General features: G+C 33.7%; 1 protein-coding gene across 1 annotated transcript; it reads left to right on the top strand.

Annotated features, from left to right (window-relative positions):
- Positions 1-252: 252 nt before the first annotated feature.
- LOC128215478 (trissin receptor-like) lies at positions 253-16434 on the top strand. Its single transcript, XM_052922160.1, has 6 exons — positions 253-280; positions 409-569; positions 849-855; positions 1264-1371; positions 14591-14754; positions 16423-16434. Exons 1-6 carry the CDS (start codon positions 253-255, stop codon positions 16432-16434), a joined length of 480 nt encoding a protein of 159 aa, XP_052778120.1.
- The last annotated feature ends 9188 nt before the right edge of the window (positions 16435-25622 follow it).

The following is a 25622-nucleotide window of genomic DNA, read 5'->3' as shown; positions in this document are numbered from 1 at the left end:
CAGTGGATTTATGTACATCATTATTAAGATTATAATATATATTTAAATCAAAGCTGAAAACATTCTCATTTCTTTACATAATTAATCATGATTTATATGTTCTACTTCCATTGCGTTTTGCCAATTGTGCTATTTGTTTATTTACACGAGATACAGGCGTGTTACACTTTCTAGACCAGAATCCAGCGACCGATTTCCAACGACGAATAATCGAGGGTACCTATGCAATTTTCAAAACAGCTTACAAGTATAATGATATGTGAAAGGACATCCCGTCAATGTTAGTGTCAAATAAAAGGAGTAACTATTTCAAACTATGCAGATATGCGTTTTGTAGCGATATTTTTGTGTCGTGAACCTGTGACGTTACAAATATAAGTAAATGCAACATGTAACTTCTCCTTTCAGGGAACGCAGCGGTTCTCTTTGCCATCGCAAGAAGCACTCGCTTACGCAGCATGACGAATGTATTTCTCGCCAACATAGCGATTGCCGACATCTCGGTAGGAATATTCTGTGTGTTGCCAAACCTGTCCACATTTCTGCAACCCGACTGGGTTCTCGGCAGGGTAAGTACTAAAGGCCCATTCAGGTGAAGATAAACAGGTTCTCGATATTCTCTTAATATCCTGCTACTTTTTTATTCGAAATATTGATAAACGCCACAAATGTAATTTCACTCGCCATGTGGACATGACAGGTCGCATTACCTTTTCATAGCAAATAAATCTTTAGCAATACAATTTGCGTGAAAAATAATGCAAAATTTGTTGGGCGCCTTGACATTTTTTGCGCCTTTTTGAACTACTTTTCTTGCCAGTGTAAACTATATTTGCCTATATTTATAGACGGAATGTATTCAGACCATAAAATAATGTTTTAAGGGCCTTTTGGATGATCGATTCAAATAAGAATTATACTGATATTTCAAGATTTGCTTAAAAGATATACTCATCAAAAGCAACTATTAAGACTTGACTCGTCTCTTTGTAATGTTTGTATAAAACGTAATTGCAGAGGTCAAAGAAACTCGTAAACATAGACCAAGGCGGCGATACCTTGCAAGTATTATCTCGCCGTATAATTCGGCACGTCGGGAATAACAAAATTTAAGTGGTGTTATTTAACGGCACGTAACAAAAATGAAATATGCTTTAGAATTATTTGTTACAGAATTAAAAAAGAGACCTTTCTTAGCCCAGCAAACACCATCAACACCACAATATACCTCTATTTATAGGAAACCATTTTGTGCTCTTTCAGGTGATGTGCAAGATTATTACATCTGGAATGTCAGCTATATCGCGAGTATCATTATTCTCACAGTGATCGCAATGGAGATATACATTGTGATAATGCATCCACTTCGGGGTAATCACTCCTTGACCAATCAACGATTAGCCATCGTCCAATGTGTCATGTGGTCGATAGACCTCTTGTACAACATACCCTACATTACATTGTACGACACCATTTCTTTCAGAGACAGTGAATTCTGCTACGCATCACCCAGAAGCACCTATTATCTAAAGTGGCTCAGTTTGGTGAATGTAATTGTTTGGTACTTTTTGCCTTTAGTACTAATTGGTTTTCTTTATTACAAAGTAGCAAGGGTTCTGTCGCCGCATACATCGAACGATTTGTCTAATCGTAACAGTCGCTCGTATTGTCGTCAGTCGTCTCCAAAACTAGAAGTTGATCATAAACAATCCTTCAGGTCATCATCGGATGGTCCTGAAGAAACGATGGAATTGAAATTTCTTGGACGAATTGGTGACAGCAAATTAAAAGGAACAACGTATCAGAAGAGACAACAAGCTTTGCGGCGACGCTCAGTTTTCAAATCGCATAGAGTAACAAGAGAAAGACGAAAAGTGATTCGACTATTAATAGCAGTGGTCGTGTCATTTGCCATTTGCGTTCTTCTCCATAATTTGAAGGTTATAGACCATTACTGGATGATATTCAGTTTATCGAACGATGTGATGTTGGTTTTTCACCTGTGTCTTTTATCATACATTTCCATAATTCTGTTTTGAATCCATTTCTGTATGCAATGTTTTCTACAAATTTTAGGAAAAGCTTTAGGGACTCCATTGTTTGCTGGAGATAAGTTTTTTCATTCAGTAAATATTCTTCAATTTGTTGCTTATCAGTCTCCATATTTGATATGTGAATACTCGTGTTAGCAATCAATTGAGGACATATGTGTCATGTGTTTTAGCTGGAATATATCATTTTAACATTTTTCAAGCCATTTTCGAAGGTCATTTACCCTTTATATTTCACTTGATTACATTTGACAATATTTTGTTTCTAACCAACTAATATCGTAGTTTGAAGGCATGAACGATCTTTGCAACATAATGTTGTGGGCGGGGAAGGAGGAGACAGGGAGTCCCGGTGGAGTTTGTCTTAGACCCGTTTAAAAAACAACAACCCTAAATGCACTTTGTAAATGTTGTTATTTAAAGAAGGAGTATATTTATCGTATGAGTGTTATTTGATAGTTTTTAACATTTACCTTCGTACATCTTTATGTAACGAATATGTCTTAATAACTTCATTATGACTTACATATGTAAAATCCAATATAAATTATATCACTGAAAGTAATTATATATGTAATTGCATACGATCTATGTATTTTTAAATTCAACTCAATTTTAAAACCGTCTTAAGTAAAAAAAGAACGGTAAACTCATCAATAGCGGTTTGTTGATTTTAAGACTGAAAGGATTTTGCGTCATCCTTCTACATGCATGTAGACATGTAACACAGTCTAAACATAATAATAACATTTTTATAAGCAATAAATGTATTTGACATTGACAATAAACGTGTTTACCAATGTTGGCCAATATAGTTTGACATTTTAATTTTATTCATTTAACCAATGTCATGTTTTCTATACTTCAGACATGTTAATTTCCTTCAGATATAACAGGTACAAGAGTCCTTGATTGGTTTTATTCCTCATCCTTAAGAAATTCCTGGCACTAATTTGTACTTGCTGATTTTTGCATTCTAATATACAAAAAATAAAGTTTTTGTAAAGTATGAATATCAGCAACATGAATCTATGCTTTATATTCCCCACTATAGTATGCAAGATGATACTTTAGAAACAAGCGATTTATTCTCTTTATACTTTCTTTGAAATCTATTTTGTTATAAAATACGATTCTGGTTTCTCCCTTTATCTTTTCTCGAAGATTATTTGTTGTGTTTCGAAATATGTGTTTAGGTTCTACAAAATACGCTTTTAATATAGTATTACTTTTTTAAAAAGAAGTTTACTTTCAAAAGTAATTTAAAAAAAGGTAAAACTAGAAGTGAGACGTCACCTTTAAAATCTGATCTTGTTTTCCTTATTCGGCAAAACCTACCGTCAGAGATCGTTGCCATGGCAATGTCAATACGACAGACATGTACTGGTATTAGAACACAGCGCAATAGTACGCTAATTTCAATTTATAACCAGGTAAGGTAAAAAGTGTTATCATCAATTTAAAAAAGGTCCGCAAGCATTATATTATGTCAATATAATATATGGTTTTTTCTTGATAGAGATTCATCTACGTTTTACTAATCAAATTCCTAGAATTTCCTCGGAACGTTTACGTCAGTCTCTCAAATTATGAAAATTAATGACACTTTGGAAACCGGTTTGTCAGTGTGATAAATATTTAATTCTGAAAATAGCTTCTGAAATCAACAATAACTCGTCGTTAATATCAACTTTAATTGCAGACGACACAGCGACTGTTTCCTTTGCGGTATTTTATAAATGTGTAAACTCTCTCGTTATAATCCTGATTTGGGAACGTTCTATGTCTCGATATAGTTTTGTATCGTTGACCGCCATAGTTGTGTATCGAAAACAACCACGAAATTCCAATCTAGTAATTAATTGATTCCATCAAAATGAAAGTTGGTTAAACGGTTGCTCATGCGCTCGCTTATTCGTACTTCAACAATTAAGATTTAATTATTCTACAGGACAACAATCTAGAATACTTGAATGAATATGAGACCACACATAAGACAACATAAATTGCGATAAGGAATCATAAAACAATTGTTTCCATTGGGGCTTGTGATCTACACAAATGACACTATATTTAATACCTCCATCAGCAGTGCAAAACGTTTACTTCTACACCCTCTTTAGTGCCGAAATCAATTAACGTGTAGAGAATAAAATACTGATTTTTTTTCTATTAATTAGAACTTTCAAAACATCATTGTTTAAGGTGATTTGGAAAATGATTTTGTGTTGTAAAATCGGAAAAGCTAGGGGTCCAACATAAGTTGTTTTTTGCGGAAATTTAAGTGTGGGAAATACTAGATATGGAACTATATTGCGGTTTGTGAAAGACTTTTGGTGGTGTTGGCAGATATTTTGACCTGGTTAACAAGTTTAAATACCTTTTATCGCAATATAAAAACGTCTACCCGGAGGCTAGACGTGTAAGCTTCTCTCGTTATTTTAAACTATGTTTTTTAGAGGCCTTTACAAAAATGTTATTGAAAATATAAGCTAAACGATTACTTGTGTATAAAGAGCAAGTAGAAAAATGCTTGACTTAAAACTATGTTTGAATCACAGTTTACTATTATTGTACCTATTTATGTTTTTTTTTTTATTGAGATTTTGCATCTTTCTTTCTTTTCAACGGCTTGTGCACCCTAACATTATTAATACGACATTAATGGCAAATTTGTATGTTGAAACATCTTTTATGTTTGGCGTAGAAGTTTCATCTCACGAAATTGATTCCAGACGTAAGGATGATTTTCTATAATGTCTTTTTTATTTGTTAATTTCATATTATATCAAGTTCTCCATTCATTTCTCGATTTTCTATTTGCAGTCAAGTTGGTTATGCTATGGTATTAGTTTGTTTCAAACGTAATTTTTCAAGAAAACTAGAATCTTTGTTATCATGTATTATTTGATTATAAATGTATTTTATATTATAGGCAGTTTTCCTTTTATTATAATTTTATTATCATTGTGACTACAATATCTATGTCATTTACCTCTTTCGTAAAATGATTTCTTTAAACAAATTTGGTAAAACCTTTTGGCTGATTATCACGGTTTGCTTTGTTTTATTTATATCAGCATGATTGGTAAAGACTTGATGAAACATAGAATGAAATACTGTTAAAGCATCATTTGGACGGCCAATTGTACCAATTACTGATGACATCAATTCGTTTTGAAAGTGTTGCTCATCGAACTACTTAAAACTTCTATATGTAATGGGTTCGTGTTCCAATCTTCTTTAACAGTTTTTATACATATTTTTATGCGTCGAGGTAAAATATTTGGTAGTGATCGTAAATGATAAGGAGGGTACATAAACATTATGTTTATATTAAACAGTGTGTCTTGAGTACGTTTATACACATTGAGGAAAAAATGGAACCAGAATATGAATGAATATGTCTTGTGATATTAAATAAACATTTATGGTGATAATCTGGCCCAATAAAGATAAGTGCATCAATCCAAACAGTTCATATATGAGAGTTACTCTGCCAACGCACCAAACTTGTAGGTGTTACACTGCAAACGCACCAAAAATGGTGCGAATATCACTGCTTACATACAATAAATGATAAGAGTATCACTGCCAACTCATGAAAAATGCTAAGTGCATTAATACCAAAGGCCAATAAATGAAAAGTGCATCATTCCAAACGGCTAATACACGATATGTGCATCATTGAGAACGCGCCAGAAATGGACAGAATATCACTGCCAACATACCAAAAGGGGTAAGTGCTTAATTGCTGACGGTAAAAAAATGATAAGTGTATCAATGACAATAGCTCATATAATGCATCACTGCCAATAACCAATATATGATAAGTGCACCACTTTCAATAGTTTATCAAAGATAAGCCAACGACCAATAAATGGTAAGTGCATCACATATTTCCGCCCATTAACTGTAAACGCATCATTCCCAACATACTAGAAATAGTAAGTGTAACACATCCAATATCCCAGAAATTTGACACGCTTCCCTGCAAAAGCCGAAGGAAAGGTAAGAGAATAACTGTCAAAAGGAATGCGCATTACTGCCAACGGCTCAAAATAGATAAGTGCTCCACTGCCAATGGCCAATAAATGATAAGTACATCACTGTCAACGGACAAAGAATGATAAGTGCATCAATGCCCACGACATGTATATGAGAATTGCATCACTGCTATTGGCTCACAAATGGTCACCACATGACTGTCAACGGCTTTTAATGATAATTGCATCACTGCCAATTGTCCAAAAACGATAATTGCATCATTGCCAGCGGCTCATAAATGATTAGTGCATCATTGCAAATGGCTCATAAATAATAAGGCCATTACTGCCAGCGGCTCATATATGATCAGTGCATCACTGCCAACGGTTCATAAATGGTTAATATATCACAGCCAACGCCTAATAGATGGTTAATATATCACAATTAACGGCTCATAAACTGTAAGTGCATCTCTGCCAACGACCAAAAATTTGGTTAGCGCATCACTGCAAGCCCAGAAATGGTAAGAATATGACTGCAAACAGCAAAAACATTATACGCGCATCACTGCTAACAGTCATTAAATGATAAATGCATGACTGCCAACACCCTTTACTACCAAGTTTTACAGTGTACAAACTCAACAAATCACAGTGCCATTCAATATTTCCAATTAAACTGAAAATAAACATGTATACTTCGAAAGAATTACGGGGCGTTACATGGCCGACACACTCTGTCCGGGTGAAAGGCCGAAAATTTTCATCTAAGAGAAAAAACATTTCGAGAAACGCACAGTCGATGCAGTTTTTCTTTGAAGTGATGGCAGTTTGAAGGGTTTTGCCTATTTTAACCATTGAATGTGTTTAGTCATAAATGGCATAGCCACCTCTTCAACTATTTGGAATCTTACCAAAAGAAAGATGGCTCGGAATAAATATCGTTGTTTATGGAATTGTATAATTTTATCGATACACACATTGAAATTTGATGAGTGTTTCTTATAGAAAAAAACATGAAAACACCAAAGACATTAGACAGTAATTTTAAATGTATTTCTAAATTTTCAATTGCTGTCGATTCAAGATTTTGAAACTTTGTAATGAACACAAAGTGTCAATCTATGGTTTTACTTTGGCCTTGTCATAAATACGGAAACTTTCTTAATTCGTATAACTGGTAACAAGAAACAACACCAGGAGAAACAACCAGGTGATTTATGATTGATAGTAAAATATGACTTGTAGAAAAACATGTTTCGAACAGTCGCAATGTTAAGTTAAAGTAGGTGAACCGTTTTAACTTTTTATTTTACAGTGACCTTGACCTCGACCCATGAGGAAGCAAAGGTTTTCCCATGAAATGTCTCAATAAAGTCTTCTCATATACATAGTTGTTTCACAATATGTCAACCAAACTTAGATAATCAGTATACACGTAACTGCGACCCTGACATTGTCCCAAAGGGGACCAGATCGGAATCGCATAGAATATTTTCTAAAACTCGTCTTGGATATTAAGATTTATTTCAAAGATATTCACTTTTAACCATTCATTCTATCATTACCAGTAAACTACGTCTCAGGGCGTTATGAAACACTCCTGGCTCATAATTACGCAACGGCCAAACACCGCCATTTTATAAACCAGTAGTACCTATGTTACATTTTATCACAAAATTGAATATAGCCCTTGCAAAAATATTGATTACAGAATATCAGCAAAATATAATTGTCATCTACGCTACATAAGGCACTGATATTAAGCAATATGCATTATGAAGTAATGTCATTGAAACTGGTCCAACTTTTAATTGAAATCTAGGTTTTGATTCTTATTACAAGCAATATCTTAAGTTCTTTTAAATTGAATGTCTTTCCCAAGTGCAATTAAGTATACGAATGTATATGTACACACCATCATACCCGTTGTATGTTTTATATCCCAACCTATATAGGACATAAAGCAAACATGATTGTCCTTAGAGTTTCTGAATTCAATATGTAATATTCATTGTAGAAAATATTATGATTCATTTTGCCCTTCTTAAAGCTTGTGCACAAGTTTTTCTAATGAAAAAACGGCGTTTTGCTTTCGGTCGCATTTTCCGTTAATGATTCCCTTGGGTAATCTTATGAGATCCAGACTATTTTTGTATGCATATTTCATATTTTCACTTAAATGTTCCAAAAAAGGTTACATTACAAATGCCAATAATTCGTCTGCATTGTACGTCTGGAAATTTTCTATGCAGGTCATCAAGTTGCTCCTTTCTCGGATACCCATTAATTCCTCTCTGTTAATGTCACAGTATGTTGCAATCATACTGTGCGAAAACATATTTATGCCTATATTTAAGTCAGGCTCGAGAAACGATCCATCTAATTTTAGGGACATTTTCCTCAGCAATGTCATGGACAAAATATGTTCTTGTATAATAAAGGGACGGCTTACACGTAGGACGGAAGCATTTGTCGTGATCGACGAGGCGCAGGCGGGTTTTCGCGCGGGTTATTTTCCTTCTAATCTTTGTCACAGTTCATATTGTGGTTCTATATAATCACTGTTGTTACTCGAAAACTAGCATGGATTTGACAAAAAAACTGTCTCATAAAAATAAATTCATATTCAGAAAGACATATCTGTTCTGTATCACAAACCACAGGACATCTTTTATATTTTGCCTTAGTAAGACTTCTTGGAGTACGATGGAATATATATTAAAATATGTTGCATTCTGTGATATTTCATTATCTATAAATAAATATTCCCCTCGGTTTGACAGCAAAATTTATATAAGAATTAAATAATTAATCTTAATTTTGGTATATGGTATTATTTTGTTAAACCAAGTACCCCAGATGCATAGACTGTGGTTCAAATAATATGCAAATGCAATAATTATGATAGACGGAGTTTAGTAATTATAGACGCCCGATTAATTATCTATTTAATTTGTTACATAAACTCTTGAATAATAAAATCTTTCAAGAAATAATAGCTTTACATAGACAATAATCTTGAGGTATATAAGATGAAATTTAATCGATGTAAGTCGTTGTCTACAAAGGCTACATGCAAAAGGCGTGTATTTTAGCATGAATGCCATGCTCTGACTTGTGAATGTTACATTAAAAACACAACATTCTCGAGAATTTAGCTACATACTACAAAACTTCATCTTTACGCAAAGGACCTATGTAGTGTTTGAAGCAGATAGGATTTTTATGGCTCTTTGCATTGTTTATCACTTGAGATCTGCCAATGTCATCTTATATTAATTAAATCCGATTGTAGATTTCCCTCCTTCCATTCGTTCGAAAGCATTTTCGATTAAAGTAGGCTCAATTTCGTAATATATAGAAAACACGAGGATAGTGCCGTGGATTGAGAAAGTTTTTCTGGCAAGGCGGAGGGATTTATCGGGTGTGCGGAAGTAACTTATTTCGCTTTCGAATAATCTAAACGTGACTGAACATTTCAGCAAACAATTCATCGTGATAAGCAACAACTGTTTTACAAACATTTATATATTATGATTAGATTGAAATAAACTTTCTTTTTCTTCGAACGTCTTTTAAATTACTGAAATTAGTTATTAATTAGATATTGTGGAAACAAAACTTTAACATGAAGAGTTTGTCATGTCCATTATTGATTATATTTCGGGTATGCACATAAAATAAAGTGCAGTTCGTCTTTGAGGTCAACTGAGTAACTGACTGTTAATACATATCGTGGTCATCTAATCTTATAAAGCAAAATATACACTGCAACTTGTTTGTATATCGATTTGTATGCGAGTGACAGGATAAAATTGGTTATTTTAGTTATTATCCCATTTTGCTACTTTTCAGAAAAAATCCCATAGATGACAGTATCAGTCTGAGAATGAGAAATATAAATGTCTCAATTTAAATATAATTATTATGTTATCATTGTTGATGAATATATAATTTTATATAAAACATTACGATTATCGTTCATATTATTCGAGGAATTGTGGCCGGTTAGACTGCCTTTAAGAATGTTCGAGGTATTGGGGCATACACAAAGACGAACATTATTGTACAACACGTCAGTAACGTGAACTTGAACACCAGCGATATGTTATGCAGACTCATAACATTATATTTAATAAAACAGAATATAGAGAAAATGATCTGAACGAAAGATGAACGAAAGATAAATAAGCTTCTTCTGCAAACCTTAGCAAAAGTAACGGGTATTTGTACAGCTTGCAAATTAGATGATACAATGAAATTGACATCGTTCATTAAAGTTTTGTCAATTAAGTGTACTGAACAATTTGTTTATGCTTTTTTTAACATAATAATATTTCCATCATTAATTTTAATAAGATTTTTGTATTTTAAGAAAAATTATTTACAGACGACATACGCTGGCAATACAAAAGTGAAAAGATGATTATTGTTTTGTTATTAACAATGTTAAAGTTATAATTGTTTACATTCATATAACTAATTCAATGTCGTTGATTCTGTTCGATAATATAATGAGAAAGTTTAAAAGGAATAAAGAGGACGAAAGAGGGTAGGGTGATTGGGTTAAATGGAATACATCCAGTGCCAAATCTTCAAATGAGCCCTGAAAAACGATGGATAGTGCTGTTTATAACATGTTTACAGAAAGAGAACAATTTAGGGTGGGGTAGTAAAAGGTATTTGAATATAGCTGATCACTGTCTATCAAATCTTTATGACATTTGAATCAAGGGGTAAACTTTATCAAACAATGTCTTATTGCTCTCTTCTGTAAGAGCAGTATCACCGTGTGTTAAATTTCAAAGCGTTACGTCAGTCAAAGTTTCCACATAGTTGAGCATAAGTCTCCTTTGAGCAGTTAAAGCTAACAGATGAGAAGATAATGATGCGTTGTCTTCTGAATTACACAAATCAGAAGGATGAGGAAACAATATTTCTAACAAAAATGTGATTGTTTATAGAACTGCAGTCGTTTCGTAAACGAGAGTGAATGACCTGCAATCGATAATTAAACATATTAATTGACAGGTAATCCATAATAAAACAGATACTTTGGTTTTTCGATTATCCTTTATGAATAAAGCTTGAAATCCAGAAACAGTTTCAGTGAATAGTACTTCAACTGGGAGACTATTCCTTGCTGAGATTATTGAAGAAACGAATGAATTCATAAATAGTGACCTGTGTGTACGAATGCTAGAAATACTAGATGAGTTAACTATGTAATTTGTTGTTGCTTGACCTACTGTCTGAGGATCAAAACTTGAAAGATAGTCAGGAGAAACCATTTTTCATTTTGATGAAGAATAGAAAAGTTTTCTCGCCCTGTACCTAAACTCTTCAAGCAAGATTTAATGTGAAGCAGTCGCAAAGAAACAAGGCGAATAAAACCAGTAACATTGCGTTCGCATTCATTTTGAATTTTGTATATTTGTACATTCTGTGTACAATTATTCCAGATGACGTCCGCATTCTCCACTGTATATAAGTTTCAATGATATAAAAGCAATAACATATAAAAAGAAAAACGTTTTTCACATTTCTTTCGGATTAGTATTCATAGAATAATTTTAAATTCACTAGTGTTCTGTAAATTCACAGTTGTTCCGCAATATTACTTGCACATTAATTATATTGATAGCGTAAACTTGTACCAACGGCATCGACGTAGTTGTTTTTTTTCTTGGCTTTACCGGCTTGGATTTGCACCCTTCTAAAAACAATAACAAAGACTTTTCAACAATTTATAAAGCATAGTGTAAAACCATGACAAAATAAGCATTTTCTGATGCATTGCCAGTAAAATTATTTGTTTAGTAAAAAAATGAAATAAGCGAGTACCTTACACTGCATTTTGTTCTGTAATTTTCGTGCAGAGGAGGAAAGATAAACTTGCAGCGGCCAGCTCAATATTCTATTAAATTCATTGAAACTGTTTTGTCTAATATTTGGGAACTAATGATTATAAATTATCACAACAAAAGTTAATAATATCATATAAATCAAACTTATGTATGAATAACAGGATATGAATCAATGATAACCTTAACCTATCAGCAAATGTTCATCGATAGAGCTCTTTCAATATTGCATAGGTCTTTTAGCGTGATTACTTAAGAACCAGGTCGAAAATAAAGAAAAATATATGAGAGTGATTATCAAGCAGTTACTTCTCTGCCGATGTTCAACCGTTTACATCAGTGACAAGATCGACAAAGTTAAGGGTTGGTGTAGTTGGTAGGCTTGTTAAGTTGTGGAAAATAGTGATTCTCTTAAAGTAACTTCCGCAAAAAATAATATAAGAACTTGAAATTGTTTTCAGAATTTCGGCTTTCGGTTACCTGATAATATATTCCGCCTTGCCAGATTATTTTTCTCCATTCACGTTACTAAACCAGTATTCTCTTTATTTTACGACAATAACCAAGCTTAATTATAATTGTACAACATCTTGATTTGATGACGGGGACTGTTTTCCTTAGATTTGATATAGTGACGGAGTTTTCAACCTGAGGTGATTCATATTCATGGTTTCTCGAAAAATGTGCAAGCAATTATTCTGACCAAAATCCAAAACAATTGGTTAACAACTGTTGAATTTATAATGGGACTTTCTTACCTAAAATATCACCTAGAAGCCTAGTATTTGACCTGTGGTCACTCGAAAATAACACGTTGACGATTTTTTTACAAGTGGATATTTTTATTCGAGTTGATGACGGGTCAGTCGTTTTGATCTAGTGACGCATTTTCCGACATGTGGTGATAATTCATAATTGTTCAAAACAACAAGCAGACAATAAATCTGACAAAGGTTCATAATGATTGAAAATAAATCATGACCGTAATTTTTTACCTAAGATATGACTAAGTGACCTCGTTTATGACATGAGGTGACTCATACGGATTATTGTTCAAGAAAACATGCAGACAATACATCTTGCAAACGTTCATTAAAACTGTATACATATAATTGAATGATGGGGATAATTTTCCTAAGATTTAATCTGGTGACGTAGTTTTTGACCTGAGCTGACTTATATTGATCATTCTTCAAGACTATATGCAGGCCAGTTTCAACTCAATTAGATAAAAAATATATTAAATTCATGACGCTCTCTTGTGATGTATTCCATAAATTTAAATCATGAACAATGGCTTGCAAGTTGGTATTGTATGAAACATTTTGTGAAATACAGCTGTCATCGTCTATATAATTATCGCCTTTATGATTATCATTATCATCAACGTTGTGAAAATAGTTGTTGCTGTTGCAGCAGCAACGTGAAAATATGGCCAAGTGTATTGCAATCAATTAGTATTGAATTTCCCAGGTTTCATTGGATCGTGTTGTTATTTTGTAGATTACAAGAATGCGCTAACGTCTAGACAGTATGGATATGTAGACAACAAAATTGTAATTATACATAATTCACGGTAAACATATTTCTTTCGAAACAAGTTTCCAATAAGTGAGTTTAAAAGTTGTTAAAATGAACTGAATTAAAGTTTAAAGATAAGCTAGGGACCTATGTAGTCTTTGAACCAGATGGGAACCATTACAGTTCTTGGTATTTTCCCTCTAGAGTTCTGTAAAAGTCGTTTTTCTTTAAATTAAGAAACCAGACAATTTTTATTTTTTTCTAGACCACTTTCGATTTAAGTCGGAAAAATGGTATTTTTTATAGAAAGTTATTGTTTGTTGTATAAAATCGTTATATATTTCACCGTATGAGCACTTAAAGTAATTTGTCACGAGTACCACAAGAACGATTGAAATACATACCTTCATAAGTATACATATAAGACAGCTTAACTTAGTCCAACTTCTTTTGAAATAATGGATTGATGATTTTCGCCTTTTTAACAATTGCAATCTTATACTATTGTCTAGTGTACGATATAACAATACCTGAATATCTAACCAATATCGCAAAAAGTGCAAATACGATCGTTTAATGCAAGATTTATATATCGCTCAGTTTCAGCTCGAATAAAATCTAATCCATATCTAAACCTACTTTACGCTGACCTATGTCTTGGCAATATCAGTTGTTTAACAGAATAGCTCGTTTCATATTTGCCTAAGTATCTGAGCTTTGTTTTGCCCTTTTCTCTTATACCTTTTCATTGAATTATGCCAAACATTTATTTACGTTAACAGTGTGGATGTACATAAACCAGTATTAAGACTAATAAAAATATATCTTAAAAAAAGCTTTACATAATAAAACCACGGTTAATATAATCTACTTGCTTTGCTGTACGCCAATTAGTTTATTTACATGAGTTACAAGTGTGTACCACAATCTATACCAGAATCCCGCGACAGATTTTAACCGACGAATGATTGGGGACACCTATGACATTTCCCAAACAGCATACAAAGATAATGAAAGGACATACCGTCAATATTTGGAAGTATTTCAAAAGGAGTAACTATTTCAAACGATGCAGACATGCGTTTTATATCGATATTAATGTGCCGTTATCCTGTGATGTTACAAATCTAAAATTTTGTTAATGCAACATGTAACCTCCTTTCAGGGAACGCAGCGGTGGTTTTCTTTGCCAACGCAAGAAGCACTCGCTTACGCAGCATGACGAATGTATTTCTCGCCAACCTCGCGATTGACGACATCTCGGTAGGAATATTCTGTGTGTTGCCGAACCTGTCCACATTTCTGCAACCCAACTGGGTTCACGGCAGAGTAAGTACTAAGGGACATTCAAGCTGAAGGTGAACTAGTTCTCGATATTCTCTAAATATCCTGCTACATTTTTATTCGAAATCGTGAGAAACGCAAAAAAATGTAATTTCACACGCCATGTGGACGTGACAGGTCGCATTACCTTTAGATGGCAAATAAATATTGAGCAATATATTCGCGTGAAAAATAATCGAAACTTAGTTGGGCGCCTTGGAATTTATTGCGTCTTTTTTAATGCTCTTCTTGCCAGTGCACTCCATAATTGCCTTTATTTATGAATGGAATGTATTCAGACCATCAAATCATGTTATTATGGTGTTTTGGATAAAGTCGATACAAATAAGAATTGTACTGATATTTCAATATTTTCAAATTAAAATAATCATCAAAAGGGCACATAACTTTTGCATTGATGTTTGCAAGCCGACAGAAACTATCAAGACTCGTCGCTTTGTAATGTTTGTACAAAACATAATTGCAAAGAGGCCACAGAAACCCATTAACATATGTAGGCCACTTCTTTCTCGACGCATATTTATGTAAAAACTACACAAAACGCTCAGTAGCCAAAAGTTTAAATGTAAACCTCTTTTGATGGCAACAGGTAAACGCCAATGACATAGAACACAAAAAAATAAAATCACAAACAAGAAATGCGATGCCTGGCGAGTTCTATCTCGCCGTAAAGTTCGGCAGGTCGGGAATGAAAAATAAGTGGTGTTATTTGTCTGCACGTTACAAAAATGAAATATGCTTTAGAATTATTTGTGACAAAATTAAAAACGAGACTTTTCTTAGCCCAGCAACACCATCAACAGCACAAGATCAATTTATTCATTGGAACCATGTTTTGTTACTTCAGGTCTATTCATGATCTATTATTACATCGTACAGTATCATCATTCTTAAAGGGATCGCATTGGAGAGATACAGTGTGATAATGCATCCACTTCGGTCTAAGCACTCCTTGACTAATCAACGATTAGGCATTGTCCAAGTTGCCATGTGGTCGATAGCCCTGGTAAATAACATTCCCTACATTATATTGTTCGACATCATTTCTTTCGGAGACAGTGAATTCTGCTACGCATCATCCAGAAGCACCTTTTATCTAAAGTGGCTCAGTTTGGTGAATGTAATTGTTTGGTACTTTTTGCCTTTAGTACTTAGGTTAATACTTTTTTATTACAAAGTAGCATGGGTGCTTTCACCGCAAACATAGATCGATTTGTCTTATCAAAACAGTCGCTCGTATTGTCGTCAATCGTCTCCAAAACTAGAAGTTTATAATAAATAAAGTTCATCATGGGATGGTCCTGAAGAAACGATGGAATTGAAATTTCTTTGACGAATTAGTGACAGCAAATTAAAAGGAACAACGTATCAGAAGAGGCAATAAGGTTTGCGGCGACGCTCAGTTTTCAAATTGCATAGTGTAAGGAGAGAAAGACGAAAAGTGATTCGCCTATCGATAACAGTGGTCGTGTCATTTGCCATTTGCGTCCTTCCCCATAAATTGAAGGTTATAGACCATTACTGGGTGATATTCAGTTTATCGAACGATGTGATGCTGATCTGTTTTCACCTGTGTCTTTTATCATACATTCAATGAACTATGTTCTGAATCCCAGTTCTGTTTCCGTATGCCATGTTTTCTACAAATTTCAGGAAAAACTTTAGGGACTCCATTGTTTGCTGGAGATAAGTCTTTTACTGAGTATTACTAAAAAAGTGGTTAACAGTCCATAAAGGTAAAACTAGAAGTTTGACGTCATCTTTAAATCTGGTCCTTTTTTCCTAATTTGACAAAGAATACCATCAGAGATCGTTGCCATGTCAGTGTAAACGACATACATGTTTTGGTATTTCATTTTTAACCAGGTAAGGTAAAAAATAATATTATAAATTTAAAGAAGGTCCGCAAGCATAATGTTATGTCAACATAATATGTGTTTTTTGGGAGAGGTTCATTTACGTTTAACTAACAAAATCAAATTCCTAGAATTTCCGCGGAAAATTAACGTCATTCTCTCAAATTATGAAAATTAATGGCTCTTTGGAAACAGGTTTGACAGTGTGTGAAATATTTAATTCCGAAAAAAGCCTCTGAAAATTATCAAAATTCACTCGTCGTTAGTATTTACTTCAATTGCAGACGACACAACGACTGTTTCCTGTTCGATATTCTAAAATTGTGAAAACTCTCTCCTGAATTTGAAGCGTTCGATGCCTCGATATCTTTTTGTATCGTTGGTTTAACAACACAAATACATACAAAAAACTACAGGGAGAAACCCAGTTACAAACGATTCAAATTAAAGACCTGTTTAATGTTGAGGTTAATGCTTATTCGAACCAGAGTTTTTACAACCTAAAATTCATTTAGCTGATAATAACCGCTTTGGTATCGAAACCAACCACCAACTTCTATTATAGTCATTAATTGATTTCATCATGTTAAACGTGAGTTCAACGTACGCTAATGGGCTCGCTTATTCGCACTTCAGCAACTAAGACAAAATTAATCAACAAGAAAAGAATCTATATAAACCGCACACAAGACAACTTAAATAGCGAAGAGGAATCATAAACATAATTGTTTCCATTACTATTGTGGCTTGATAAATACACAACTGACAGTATAGTTGATACCTCTCGTCAGATGTGCAAATTGTTTACTTTAATTCAATGAAAATATGAAATACAAGAAAACATGCAATTTTGAATGTATTTTTAAATTTCTGTATTTCTGTCTATTCAAGACTTTTAAACTTTGTAATGAACACAAAGTGTCCATCAATAGTTTTGCTTCGGCCTTATCATAAATACGGAAACTGAATTCTTTCGTATATTTGGTAACAAGAGGAAGAGACGAAAACAGGATTTTTATGATTGATAGTAAAATATGTCTCAGTAGAAAACTTGTTTTGAAAGTTACTATGTTTAGTTAGAGTAAGTGAACCGTTTATATTGTTTATGTAACAGTGACCTTGACCTCGACCCCTGAGCACAGAAACGCAATGCCATCAAAATATCCATAAATTCTTCTTATATACATAGTTGTTTCACTAAGATAATCAGTTTAAACCGTTTTTCTATTACTAATAACAGTTACCTTGACCTTGACTCAAAGGGGACTAAATTGCAATTGGATAGAAGGCATCCATACCTTCGTACTGCATGAAAAGGTTTATTACAAGGATGTTCACTATTACTATTTTTCTATCATTAAAGGTGAACTGAACCGTGATTTCTATTTCTTAATTTAATCACTTGTCTCTCATTAACGTTTTCACGTTTAATATACGAAGTGTAAATTTCGTTTCTAAGGTCTACCGTTACCACGGAATCCGGCTTCTGTTCTTCACATTTTATGGTTGTTAGATGAATTAATGCCCTAGAAATAAGTATACACTTTGTTTTCTCCCCCTGTTGTAAATGCAAATGCACAGCGAGTACCACAATGCATTGCACCATTTACCACAATTCATTGCTTTAATTTCGGGTAAAGGTTTACATATTTCTGGGTTTCTGATATCTCAAATATATTGATATAAGAATTAACCTACAAAATCTAGGAAGTCGGTTTGAATAGCGATGCTAATTGTTTTATACGAAGTCAGGCTAATCCTTGCTATGAATATTAACGTGTTACCTCCCTTTGACGAAAATATTCCATGTAAAATAGAGACCATGGCAACACAACTTTCAGAAACCGTCAATGACAGACAGTCAGTGGCACAAAATAAGGTAGCGATAATGAAATTAAGACGATCTTAAATTTTTACGACCGTGCTTGTATGTTGGAGCAGCTGGTTGAAATGAATTGATTTACCAAACAACTATTGCAGTGTTATTCAATTGTAATACATGCGACAACCTTGACAGGCTATAAACATTGGAGATACAAGGAAATTGGAACAACCAGCTGTCCATAATATTGCTTTACATTTGGGTGTTTTAAGTCAATATTTTTAATGGAATGCTTTGTTGCACTCTACTATTGACCTGCAATATCATATCATAGTAAATGCATGGCATACTGGTCATGTTCAGATGTTTGAAGTAATAATCACCAATTTCTAGAGAATAAATGCCTTTGTCCATGACCAGCATTAATCCATGATGAAGTTCTGTCATCTTTAGAATGATGCGCTACTTTTTAAATTTCACAATATAACTTTTTTGCTTAATGTTTGTTTTCAAATAGATGCATACATATATAGTTTCTGCTAGAAGATTTTACATTTTGTGCAGGTATTATTTAAACTAATTTTGATTTAAAATTTGGTTCAAATTGAGAACTTCTTCTTAGCAAATCATCTATTCCATGGCTAATTTAAATATAAGGAAGGTTACTCTTTTGTCAAGCCGAAGGTTAGAGACGGCCTTTCTTTAGATACAAACTTTGATCGTACTCCATCGATAAAATCCGAGTTTTTTAAGCCACTTTAGTTGTGAACAAAGCTCGACATCTCTTTTGTCAGTCACAAGACTGCCACTAAATTCGTGCGCACTACCATCGTATAAGCTTGACATTGCAATCGTTTTGCTTGGCATTGCAATCCTTTTGCGTGTCACTACTGTTTCAACATCACATCTGGATTAGGCAGAGGCAAAGCTATTGCCTATTTGTGGTCGGGGTTCATAGGGGTAACACACCGAGCCCCAATTGAAGTTCTAGAATCGCCCCTGCATAATATATTGGTACACTAAATTATTAACAGATTCAGCCTTAAGGCGGTTCAGGAACACAGGATTTATCCTCTGTGGTTCAAACTTTCAGTGTTTGACATGGTTGAACATGGTGAATTTTTCAATTTCCTTTTGTTAACTTTCAAATTAAAAGCGTCATTGGAATACTTCGAAAGATTAATCAGAATACATATGTTTTACTCGTTATTTTGGTGATAAACCATGTAAGTTGACTGGAAACCTCGGTCCATGTTATTTTAATAAATTGTCGCGGAAGCGGAAGTAGATATGTCAATTGATTGGCTCCCGTTTCATCTTCATTCTTTATTCTAAATGTCAAATACGTCTCGAGGCGTTGTAAGACACTTCTGGCTCTTAATAACGCAACGGCCAGACTCCGCCATTTTTAAAGCTACATAATACTATATTTTTCTTTTGTAAATTTGGTAGATACACCTTAGTTTTCAACCACAGTTGTGTTTCTATCACATTCAGCTTCGAGGTTTGAAGGCCATGTAAAAATCTAAAACTCTAAAAATTAATGCTTTTTTGTGAGTCAGCCGTCTTTAAAACAGGGAATACATATGTTACTGTTTATCACAAATGCGTAAAGGTACATTCATTTCAATATAAGCCTTGCAAACTATATTGATTACATAATATACTATAACAAACTTGTCATATATGCTACATAAGGCAATGATAGTAAGCAGTTAGAATTATTATGAAGTAATGCCATCTTAACTTTTCCAACATTTAATTAAAACCTAGGTTTTGATTCTTATTACAAGCAGTATCTTTAATTATTCAAAATTGAATGTATTTTACTATTAAATGTATGTAATTACAATACAATCTTTATAAATGAAGTTTCTCACGATATACTGTACTTTTGTCCAAACACTTACTTGAAATCTAGGCCATAGGCAAACATGATTTTTCAGGTTTTCTGATTTCAATACGTAATATTCATTGTGGAGTAGAACATAATGGCATGACTCATTTGCCCTTCTAAACGCCTGTGTACTTGATTTTTTCCTTACGTTCGCATTTTCCCCCTAATGATTCCCTTGGGTAATATTATGAGATCCAGACGATTTTTGTATGCATATTTCAAAAAGATTACATTGCAAACGCCGATCATTCGTCTTCTTCGTCTTGGTGTGGAAAATTGCTATGCAGGTCATCGAGAATTGTTACCAAGTGATTTGCTGCTTTTTCGGATGCCCATTAATTTCCCTCTGTTAAGGTCAGAGTATGCTGCAATCATTGTTATTTGTGAAAATGAAATGCCATTTTCCTGGATTGATGTTTAAAATGGCATGTGGTTAATGATACACAAAGTCATGTTTCGATTCTTATTACAAGCAGTATCCTTATTTTTTTTAAACTGATTGTCTTGCTTAAAGTGAAGGAACGTATACGCCGTGACTGTATTTGAACACACAATCATACACGTTGTATGTATTACAATACAATCGTCCGAGTTCTGAATTGTTTTATCCGCTAAGTATTATACTATTAGATATGTGCTATTACATGACAATCTTTATAAATGAAGTTTCCCACGATATACTTTGATGTCTCATGGTTCTTGTGGTTTCATAGGATTACAATCTACCAGATAAATGACGCATAATGTAAAACAATTAGGTATTAAATTAGCTGGATGCGTGGAACTTGATAATGTGCCTCTGCCTTTCCAAGGTAAACAAGGGAATTTACAGCGAATTAAAAACATACCTCCTTCTAGACAGTCAATGCATGTGTAAATAAAATTAAGCCAACCTGACTAGTTTTATGACAAATATTTGTCCTTTAAATATTCATGTTTAATGTGAGGTTTTTTTTATAAATTGATACCATTTAGAAAATAAAACAGTTTATAAAAAGCACAATAACAATTCAATGTTTTAGTGTGTGCTTTCGTTAAACCAATGAAATGTGCTAATTATTATTTTTGAAAAAAAAAGCAAGCGATATAACCACAGCTATTAAAGTGACGCTTGCATCATGTTTTTGGTCTGTTTCACTTGTTTGTCATAAAAGGTACGTTAAATAAAATGCAAAGTGTCCGGATGTGGTGCATGATGCGTTCCCTAAATTAACTTCCGACTTAAAGTAAATGGATTAAATGAAATTTTAATGGTGCTTTACATCAATGTGACTGAATCCTTATGAGAATCATGACATACCGTTTTCGTTTTCAAATAATTTAAAACAACCATTGATTCATATTAAAAGAAACACGCTAGCTCACACTTATCTTCTCCAGACTTTAAGCTGTAATTCGTTAAAGACGTCGTTTTTACTGTCAGCTCACTCAAATATATTACCTTCTCTGACGCAATTGTCTACTGCATAAAATTCAGTCTAGTTAGCACTCAAAAATAGGTTACTCTGTTTAATACTATCTTTGGCCGACCAATTACCTTCATTTGTTATATGAAATTGGACAATGCGACATATTTTCACAAGAATACTAGAGTAAATTGCAGTTTCCTTTTGTCATAAAATATAAATTAAGATAAATCAATGGTTAAGACTGTTTTGAAAAATATATATGACACATTGTATATAAAAAAAATCTAAAAATCATCAAGTTATTTGTTCTAAAGAAAAATGAAAACTCTATTGAATACAAAACGAAGTGTCTTGTAGTTTCAAAACAGAGAAGTGAATACGGTCAATATTGAGCGTGAATATATTAAAGTATAAGTATACTCTGTTACCCAAATATAACCTTTTGCTGATTATCGACGTGCATTTGACATACATTATCTTGGTATGATAAGATATTTTTGTGTACATTATGAAGGTTTGCTATCTATTTATTATTGGTATGGTCTAATGAAGATACAAATAATGAAGATATTTGGGTTTAAGATGTAGCGTAAAGAATGTTGCGGAGTGTATGTGATATGGTTGTCATTATAAGGTAGCGTTTGGTTTGCATCTTTGCAAACAGTATCAATCCATATATTTCTAAGCTTCGTTCCCTGAGGAAAAGACGGCTGCAAAATCGTTACTAGATTAAGTAACAAAGGTTGTGTGAAGCGAACGTCTAAACAGGTGTCCATTGAGGCGCCGTGATCAGAACCAGGTACGTTTTAGGTAAACAAGTGAAATAGTCTGCCACATTATAAGTGCTGCCACAAACCCATAAACCATGGATTAGAAATGTTATTCTGTGTCCATAAAACAGCGTTTAAACTAACTCGTATAGAGCTCGAAATTATCCGAGATAATATCTTGGGTTTTTTGGAGGGCCGTCAGTAATTTTTTTCGGAGCGAGAAATTATCAATAGTAATCTTTAAGTGTTCACGATTTCGAGCGACCGTGAGTGGAAAATGTAAACAAAATATCATTTTACGGAAAATTAGGACTGTGCTTTGAAATATTCCGACATCAATACATTAATTTGTAATGATAATGGTTTATGGCTTTACCTTTTCATTATTACTGGTCGCTGGTCAGTCTGAGTGGTTATTTTTCTTTGTTTAGGGAAAGTACTGTGGTTGAAAATAGCTATATTCACGCGCAGAGTACTAACGATAAGAACTCATAAGGTTATAAGTCTCGGGCAAACCGCAATGGTCAGATTACAGGAATAGGAATTCAGATGCACTCTAACTTCCAATTAAGATTAACCATAATAATAATCTTGTTTTAATATCGCAAAAAAGGTGAAGAAATGTAAAAATACAATGGTTCTAAAGAAGAATACCGACTTTAATTTGAAAGAAATATCATAAAACACGGTATTTCTACCTTATGAGACTATAGTAGACCACAGTAAATCTGTTAGCATTCACCAATCATTCAATATTTTCGCGTTTTCTGCTATTAAATACACGGTTACAATAGTAATTAATTTGTTCCATAAATGCATTATTTTGTAAGTAGTTAAAGGTTTATCAGTCTAAAATGAAGTTTGTTATACATATGTATGTATTGATTTTTCACCTTTAGCTATCACATGCCTATATATCGGCGGTATGTGTATGGAACAAAATCCACAACTCCCCTTAACTGTCTCGCAGACATTTCATGCGATTAGGATACTAGTGGGGATACATGTTTTATTTTTAACCGGTGAAAATAAATACATTTCATTCCTGCAGTAAAGTCATTTTCTGGACAACACTGGTTGCTCGGTAAATAGGACTCTCTGACATTGATCATATATAATTGAATATCCATTTGCTCACTAATCAATAATTGTTTGATATTGCTACTTGAATCTTAGTTCGAAAAAGAGATCGTACGTTTTGAAGCGTGTTTATATGGTGATATTTTATGTTTATAAACAATGTTTAGCATGTTATTGACTTGGATGGTTTATAACTAATGCTTGTGAAATTCAAATATTTCCTTTGAAACAAAAACAACTGACAAATTAATGCTCACATAGTACGATCCTAATGTAAACATAATTGAATTGCATAATTTTCTAGTTCCTTAGAGAAATAACAAAGCTCAAAAAATGTTTTAATCATCAGTTTCTTCCCTTGAAGTGGTTCATGCAAGATTAATGAATAAGAAATGTCCTGACAACGTGTTTTTCACTTACTGTCAATATCAGTCAGGCAAAACGATTTGCGAAGCAGCATGATGTTTTGATTTTCTTGACTGTGTAGGTACTTGTTATTGGTGCACTTTCCAAAAATATATTAAGCGCAATAATGCATTTAACCATATTTAAACATATCTGACGTGATTCATTGTTCTATTTACACCCTTAATAGGCCCTTAGCACGTGTAGCGTGCTATCAACAATACATTGTTCAAAGAAGGTACTGACATATATTTTAAGAATAGACAGTTTTTGTTTTAATAATGAACAATTGAAGCAACCTTTACAAAAAACGATAAAATGCTTTGGGAGCAATGGATGACGTTTTAGACATGATCCTTTTCATCATGAGACGAAACCAATCGACAGCATCTACGTGGCTATGCGAGTTTTTACGATGCATGATACCTTTAATTGAATTGAAATATATAATATACTAAAGTATAACGTCCCATATCTATTTATTCTGAAAGGGAAATTCAACAGTTTGGTAGTTTATCGTCATATAACAAGAAAATTTAGAAATTAACCTAGATTTTTTTTTCAAATCTTCTAAAATCTCATTTTATACGCTTTCTTGAACACCAAAATTCAAACAGTTCCCAACTAAATCTTTAAACAACACAGTAATTGCATTCAACATGTTTTATGTTACGAAAACGTTCTTCAATTTCAAAACGAAGACTTGTTATAATGACTACAATCTTCGTTGAAAACAGAATGGAAATAGCTGTTTCGATTTGAGATTTAATTGTGAAAATTCTACAAGCAACTACAAACGCCAAAGAAATGTTAAGCGAATCACTGCCAAAGGCAAGGAACTGATACGCGCATCACTCCAACATATCATATCCAGAAATGGTAAGCAAATCACTTCAGGCGTCCCAGCAATGGTAAGCGAATCACATCTAACAACCTGGAAATGGCTGTCGCATCAATCCCAACGACCCAGAAAGGGTAAGAAAATGACTTCCCTCGACACATAAATGGTAGGGGCATCACTTACAACGACCTAGAAATTATTTCTAACGATCAAGAAATGGTAGGCAAATCACTTCAATCGACCTAGAAAAAAGTGGCGAATCAAATCCAACGACCCAGAAATGGTAAGCGAATCAGTTATAACGACAGGAAATGGTAGGCGCATTACTTCCAACGATATAGAAATAGTAGGCGCATTACTTCCAACGACCAAGAAATGGTAGGCGCATTACTTCCAACGATCTAGAAATGGTAGGCGCATTACTTCCAACGACCAAGAAATGGTAGACGCATTACTTCCAACGACCAAGAAATGGTAGGCGCATTACTTCCAACGATCTAGAAATGGTAGGCGCATTACTTCCAACGATCAAGAAATGGTAGTCGCATTACTTCCAACGATCTAGAAATGGTAGGCGCATTACTTCCAACGATCAAGAAATGGTAGTCGCATTACTTCCAACGACCAAGAAATGGTATGCGCGTTACTTTCTTCGACCTAGAAATGGTAGGCGCATTACTTTCAACGACCCAGAAATGCAAGTGTGTCACTTTTAGCGATTCAAAAATGGTAAACGCGTAACTATTAACGTCAGTGAAATGGTAAGCGCATCA

The sequence above is a fragment of the Mya arenaria genome, chromosome 13 (assembly GCF_026914265.1).
Source record: "Mya arenaria isolate MELC-2E11 chromosome 13, ASM2691426v1".
Classification (NCBI taxonomy): domain Eukaryota; kingdom Metazoa; phylum Mollusca; class Bivalvia; order Myida; family Myidae; genus Mya; species Mya arenaria.
This window is presented reverse-complemented; position numbering and strand designations above follow the sequence as displayed.

Coding starts and splice junctions, on each gene's coding strand:
- LOC128215478 (XM_052922160.1), top strand. CDS start 253: ATGATATGTGAAAGGACATCCCGTCAAT. Junction 281..408: donor TGAAAGGACATCCCGTCAAT/GTTAGTGTCAAA, acceptor TTCTCCTTTCAG/GGAACGCAGCGGTTCTCTTT. Junction 1,372..14,590: donor GATAATGCATCCACTTCGGG/GTAATCACTCCT, acceptor ACCTCCTTTCAG/GGAACGCAGCGGTGGTTTTC.